The 7,396-nt window shown below is 43.9% G+C and overlaps 1 protein-coding gene across 1 annotated transcript; it reads right to left on the bottom strand.

Annotated features, from left to right (window-relative positions):
- Positions 1–235: 235 nt before the first annotated feature.
- On the bottom strand, positions 236–1,212 carry LOC103072807 (olfactory receptor 49). The gene is given in 3 exon segments (XM_082930857.1): positions 236–754; positions 756–1,037; positions 1,039–1,212. Coding segments are annotated over 3 exon segments (975 nt in total).
- Between the last annotated feature and the right edge of the window lie 6,184 nt (positions 1,213–7,396).

Raw genomic sequence — 7,396 nt, 5'->3', positions numbered from 1 at the left:
AATTATAACTTAAAAATGAGGCGAGATTAAGAAACTCAGGTATATAGGCTAGGGTCAGAAACATTAAGACATACCAGACTTAGCTGTGGTATGCTGAGCTTTCTGTACTCTGAGAAGACTGTGTGAGCCAATAATGATGCATGTGAGAAACCACTGTAGATTAGAGGACATGCTGAAAACTATCTAGGAGGGGATAGTTCATGGAGATCAGGACAGAAGCTGCATTTGCAGAGGTTCAGGCAAGGAGGTAACTTCCTCCCCTCCTCTCAGGTCCGGTACATCTTTGTAAGAAGAGCTTGTTCACCTGCTCCCTAAACACCTGCTTCACCTGTTTGTTCCTCAGGGTGTAGATGAAGGGGTTGAACATCAGCGTCACCATGGTATTGAGCAAGGCCACCACCTTGTTCCTGTCCTCGCCCTGGCCACCCTTGCCTGACTGGACATACATGAATATGCAACTGCCATAGAAGAGAGAGACAACAGTGATGTGGGAGAAGCAGGTTGAGAAGGCTTTCTGCCTCTCCTTGGCTGAGGGGTTTTGCAGGATGGTGTGGAGGATGTGGCCATAGCAGGTGGCCTTCACGGACAGAGTGCCCAGTAAGCTGAAGTTGGCCAAAATAAAACCCAGAAGCTCAATCAGACTTGTGGCCGCACATATGAGTTCCAGGAGTGGAAAGTTGTCACAGAAGAAATGATTAATGATATTGGGGCCACAGAATGGCTGCTGAAATATGATGAAACTTGGAACGATGATGGATAAGGAATCCTGTCATCCATGAACAAAGAACTAGCTGGACACAGACCCTTTTGCTCATGATGGTGACATAACGCAAGGGTTTACATATGGCCACATACCTGTCAAAGGACATCACTGCCAGTCGGTAGAATTCTGTGGTTCCCAGGAAGAAAGAGAGGAAAAACTGAAGGAAGCAACCTGCCAGGAAGATGGTCCTGTATCTTGTCAGGATGTTGGACAGCACTTTGGAGAAGATGACCAGCGTGAACCAGATCTCCAGGATGGCAAAGTTGCGGAGGAAAGTAGTACGTGGGGGTGTGGAGGCGCCTGTCCATGAGGGTGAGGACCACGAAGAGGTTCCCCAGGAGAGCGAGGAGGTAGGTCAGGAGGAGCCCCAGGAAGATGAGCATCTGCAGCTCACAGGCATCTGAGAGCCCCAGCAGGACAAACTCGGTGACAGTGGTGTGGTTCCCCATGGCTCCTCTGACCTCTGCTGGGGATGGCCAATCAGAGGTGTGCTGCACCAGGAGTCATGATGTTCTGGGGATCTGAGGACATTTGGAATTGATAGGAAAAAGTGGTGAGTGTTGCATTTTGAGTTGAAGGATTCCTTTATTTTTGTTTTACAGAGCTCCCTTGGGGCTATCTGTCTCATGTATGGTCCCTGGTATGTCTATGTGTTAGAGGCACGAGTGGTGTTGCAGGGGGGCCTAAGTAAGGCCCCAAACCAAAAATTATTCTTGCTTACTTTTGTTAACCAAAATTTTATTTCTAATTCTTCAACAATTACTTTGCCTCTAACATTATACCCTGCCTTCTCTACCTTTCATTTTTATCTTTATTCTAATAATGGGTCTTCATCCATGAGTAGTTCATATTTGAGACTGATAACCTTTTTGCTTAACTTAGCCATTCACTACACAGATCCATATCCTCAGGTAAACTGACTGAGAATGCATAGACACTCTATTGCTAATTCAATATTACCTGAAAATACGATGCCTTTCACTAGTATTTGGATTAATAAAAAGACAAGAGGAAATCTATGAGAGAAAAGCACAACTCTTACCAATCAAAAAGAGAAAAATCCAAGTAATGTATGCACAAATAAAAATTCCTTAGTGGGAGTTTGGTATTTAAGATTCTTAATGATCCGTCCTCATATGATATATCCACGGTCTCCTTTGATTACATCCTCCCATGGGCTCAAGATACAATAAACCCTTTGTGATTTTCTTATTCTTTATCTATTTTATGCACCTATGTTTTAGCACATGGCATTCTTTCAACTTGGAATCATCAGCCTTTTCAAATCCTATTTATCCTTTAAGTCTCTCCTCAGTAAGTGCTGTCATTTCCATGAAGCCTTCTCTTTTGAATGCCTGAGTCTCTGTATCTCTCATAGTTCTGTTATATATCACTCAACTTTTATTGTATTTTATGGTTGTTTTTCATTTGTTGCTCAAAGATGTCTTTATTAATCTTTGCATTTTATATAACTCTTAGAACAAGTTTCTTGAAATAATCAGCTTTAGTAAATATTTACTGAATGGGTGAATAACACCTCAGATGTCTGTGAGTTGGATTTGGTGTTGTTTGACACAGAATAGGTTGAGGACATGTTGCTTATGTAGTACTTCCTAGAGGACAGTAACATTGCAGAGTAATATGTCAAGTAGTCTGTTAAAATGGCCCATCTGAAGAGGGTTTGCTTTTCCTCATTAGAAGGTGGAGATGTCTCCCCACAAAGATTCTCTAACGGGAAACTCTCCATCTTCGAGACAGTCTGGAGTTCTAGCTAGTTAAGGGACAGAGGTCTGTTTGGGTCTGCTAGAGTGCTTCCAGCAGCAAACCAAAACCAAAACCAGAACCAAAACAAACCCCCCCCCCCAAAAAAAAAACCCAAACAGGACTTCCCTGGTGGCTCAGTGGTTAAGGATCCACCTGCCAATGCAGGGGACACAGGTTCGATCCCTGGTCGGGGGAGATCCCACATGCCACGCAGGAACTAAGCCCGTTGCGCCACAACTACTGAGCCTGCGCTCTAGAGCCCACGAGCCACAACTATTGAAGCCCACACGCCTAGAGCCAGTGCTCTGCAATAAGAGAAGCCACCGCAATAAGAAGCCCACGCACTGCAACGAAAGGTATCCCCCTCTCGCCGCAACTAGAGAAAGCCCACGTGCAGCAACGAAGACCCAACACAGACAAAAATAAATAAATAAATTTATTAAAAAAAAAACCCAAACAAACAAACAAAACACCCCAACAAGAACAACAACAAAAAACCCCAAACCCTAAAAAAGATCTCTTTTTAAATGTCCACATCCCTGGAAGTTTCCTTCCTTAAGCATTATCAACTACTCCCTTAATGATCAGGCAGAACTGTAGCAAGAATTATTTACCAGTCACTGGAGAATAAGATTGGGACCCAGCTTAGGTACCTGGGATGAAGGAGATGCTAGGGGATATTAGTAGAGAAGATGAAATGGTAAACTGTATAAACTTTCTCTTTTTTATGGTTTTGCCTTCTCTTCAGCAAGGCTGCACTATTCAAAGTTATTCCACAGACTACTATTGTATATAACATTTGTTGACAGGTACTAAAGAACACAAAATAGTTGATCAGCCTCTGAGGATGTAACTAAGGGCTATACCCCAGGGGTTATTTCGAGGCTCAATATTGCTTAGATACTCAGCGATTTGAAAAAGAGTTCTCTGTAGCCCAATCATTGGTTCAAAGGTGAGCCCAGGCAGCCAAGAAACGTACCCAGCTCTTTCCAGGACAGAAGCAGGACACAATATGAATGTGATACCCAGACACATCATCAGGAGCTAATAGAATGAGTATCATTTAGGCGAAGTCCTGGTGGGACACATTGGAAGAGAAGTGGGAATAGAGACTAAGATGAGGAAGAGTTGGATGGGAGTGGAAGGTGAGGAGAAAGCTCTGGGTTCATACTGAATCATGAGCTTAGCACAGATAAACCATGAAAAGACATTGTGATTAGCCTAAGGATATAGCTCATAGACAGGGCTGCTTGATAAACTTCTGTTTTTTTCCTCTATCAAATGGGAGGTCAACAGCCAGGGGGAGGGGCTTCCAGATACAAAGGGAAGGGGTCCACTTCATGAATTCAGGTATTTCTCGCTTTATCCTTCAGGCTTGGTGAGTGAAAGGGGAGACTTGCCTGGCAGCCTAAGAGCCTGGGCATGGCTGCACCATCCACTCACACCATTCATTGTTATTTTGTTTTTAAAAAATTTTTATTTATTTAATTAATTTAGTTTTGGCTGCATTGGGTCTCCGTTGCTGCGCGCGGGCTTTCTCTACTTGCGGCGAGCGGGGGCTACTCTTCGCTGCGGTGCACGGGCTTCTTATTGCGGTGGCTTCTCTTGCTGTAGAGCACGGGCTCTTAGGCGTGTGAGCTTCAGTAGTTGTGATGCACGGGCTTCGGTAGTTGTGGCACATGGGCTTAGTTGCTCTGTGGCACGTAGGATCTTCCCGGACCAGGGCTCGAACCTGTGTCCCCTACACTGGCAGGCGGACTCTCAACCACTGTGCCACCAGGGAAGCCCCATTTATTGTTTTAAGGGTCAGTCATGCAGTGGCCAGTGGGAAAGTCTCTATGGATGCCCTGGAGGTTCGTCTTGCCTCTTCCGGATAGTTCTAGCACACTTCTAAGGAAAAGCATTAAGAGTTTCACCCAGACTTGTTGCTCTCCAGAGCTTTGGGTTTTCCAAGGCGACAGTTACACAGAGCACAAGGTGGGACAGGCAAATCTCTTCAATGTGAGTAACTTAATGGTTCTGCCTGGATAAACGTTGATTTGCCTAGCATTGACCTGGACGGTGGGGCTGAAGTTACAAATGAGACCCAGTGTGTGTGCTCGATGTGCCACATCTTATAAAAATTATCGAAGACAAGTGCCAGGAAGAGGACGGTTTGGGGAAGCCATTGCTGCTCTGCCATCCTCTGCAGTGCCATGGTGGAGATTACTCTTCAGGCCCAGGGTTAGGTGTCTAGCAGCCCTCTGGGGAAGTCCCAGTCAGGCCATTCCAAATACACTACTCACAGGATTCCAGAAGATACCTGGTTCACATGGGTATTTCTTGAGCTTGCAATATTGTCTATGGGCTCTAAATGCAGATCTTATTCTTTGAGAATAACTGTTCCTTTCCAAAGTATCCTGAATGGTCAGCTGGCGTTTCCCGGATGGGAGAATGGTTTCCTTGGACTTGGTCATCATTCAGCTCACAGGATCTGATGAGTCCAGAATGTTTTGAAATTTTCCACATTTCAGCAAGCTCATCCTGGGAGAAGCCTTGGAAGAGTTCAGTTATCATTTAGTGGAATCTTCCTTCATCCTCCTTTTAAACTAATGGGGGTCATTTCAACTGATAGAGACTTTTATTACATTCTCACGTTGGGCAAGTTTCTGCGAGATGTATTTCTTCTGCGGACAATGGGGCACTGTAAGACAGTGAATGAGCTACTCCTGGAATAAACACATCTCTTTGTGGAGGTGACATAAGGGCTGAGGGATTCGGATTGCGGCTTTGTTTTCTTCAGGGATCTACTCTTCTCCTAAGTTTTATGGTGCTTGTGATCCCTGGAGAATTAGTATAACGAGCCTCACTCAGCTTCTTCCCAACTCTCTTGGCTGTTACTTACTACAGCTTTGCAAACAAAAGTTTCACTTGTTTGTTCAGATCAAGAATAAGTTAATTTTAGTTAAAGTAATAAATCTAATTATCCCCCTGAAATTGGGGCTCCTGTCTAATACTAGGCAGTCCTATTATTACAGGGATGTAAGGAACCATTACAAGTAATGTAGAACCTTGGCTAATCCCACCCTGGTTCCTACCTCACTGGGGCTAGGAGATGATAGAAGATGGGGTCCTAGGGGAAAGGGAAATAAGGGAAGGAAATGAAAAGGTTAGGATTATTTCTTCCCCAGCTTTATTGAGGTATAATTGACAAATTAAATGGTATATATTTAAAGTATACAGTGTGATGATTGTGTACATCGTGAAATGATTGCTACAATGAAGTTAACTAACACATACATCACCTCACATAGTTACGATTTTTGTGTATGCATGTTTGGTGAGAATGCTTAAGATTTACTCTCTTAGCAAACTTCAAGTATAAAATACCATGTTACTAGCTATGAACACCGTGCTGTACATTAGGTTCCCAGAACTTATTCATCTTATAGTTAGGAGTTTGTACCCTTGACCAATACCTACCCATTTCTTCCACCCTCCCAGGCCCTGGAAACCACCATTCTCTCTGTTTCTGTGAGTTGGACTTTTTATTTGTTTGGTTGTTTAGATTCCGCATATAGGTGATGCCATACAGTATTTGTCTTTCTCTGTCTGGCTTATTTCACTGAGCATAATGCCCTCCAGTTTCATCCGTGTTGTTGCAAATGGCAAGATTTCCTTCTTTTTTATGATTTAATAATATTCCATTGTATTGTTTACCTGAGATAAATAGACTGCCAGATATTTTTCCAGCAAAGATGGGTTTATTTGGGATCAGCAACTCGGGGTTGCAACCATGGTGAGCTGTGTGAAAATCCCTGCGCTACAAGGGAAGGAAAATGCTTCTATAGAGAGGAAAAGGAAGTTGGGAGGGCTATAGTAAACAAAGCGTCCATGACTTTTCATTGGCTGAGTCCTTGCCAGGAAAGAAAGGGAGTCTTTCTTCTTCCTCTTGGGCTTTGCTATCATCGCAGGGCGTGAGAACTCCCCCTTCTGGTCTCTCAATTCTATTTAACTGAGATTTCTGCTTATTAATTTTTTTACATTTTATATATATAAACCATATCTTCTTTATCCATTCATCTGGTGACAGACACTTAAGTTGTTTCCTTAGCTGTTGTGGGTAATGCTGCAAAAAACACAGATTGCCGATATTTCTTTGAAATAGGGGGACGCCCTGGATGCACTGGGCCTTAAGGGCTACTACTGCCGCTGCATGCTGCTAGCCCACTGGGCTTGATAGAGAAGCTGCTCAACTATGCGTCCCTGGAGAAGTGATCATGGACCATGGAAGTCAGTGTCTTGCCCACAGTTTGTTCCCCCAAGGTGTGGGGAGCTGGAAGCAATGCCTGCCCACAGCCCTGTCAGTGTGTGGCTCCCTGTCTGGAAAGAACCATCCAGTAAAGGTCTTTGAGGACCACAAGGAGGTCCTAACAGTTAAAAAAATTTTTTTGTTTGTTTGCTTTGGATATTTACTCAGAAGTGGGATGGCTGGATCATGTGGTAGTTATATTTTAATTTTTAAAGAAACCTCCATGCTGTTTTTCATAATGGCTGTACCAATTTCCATTCCTAACAACAGTGTACAAGTGTTCCCTTTTTTAAAAAAATATTCATTTATTTATTTGGCTGCGCTGGGTCTTAGTTGCGGCACATGGGATCTCCGTTGCCACGTGCAGAATCTTCATTGCGGCATGTGGGATCTTTAGTTGTAGCATGCGGGATTTTTTTAGTTGTGGCAAGCAGACTCTTAGTTGCGGCATGTGGGATCTAGTTCCCTGACCAGGGATCAAACCCGCGCGCCCTGCATTAGGAGCACGGAGTCTTAACCACTGGACCACCAGGGAAGTTCCAACAGTTCCCTTTTCTTGACATCCTTACCAACGCTTG

This window comes from Lipotes vexillifer, unplaced genomic scaffold, assembly GCF_000442215.2.
Source record: "Lipotes vexillifer unplaced genomic scaffold, Lipotes_vexillifer_v1.1 scaffold1093, whole genome shotgun sequence".
NCBI lineage: Eukaryota > Metazoa > Chordata > Mammalia > Artiodactyla > Lipotidae > Lipotes > Lipotes vexillifer.
Note: the sequence above shows the minus strand (reverse complement) of the source record. Positions and strands in the feature narration are given on the sequence as shown.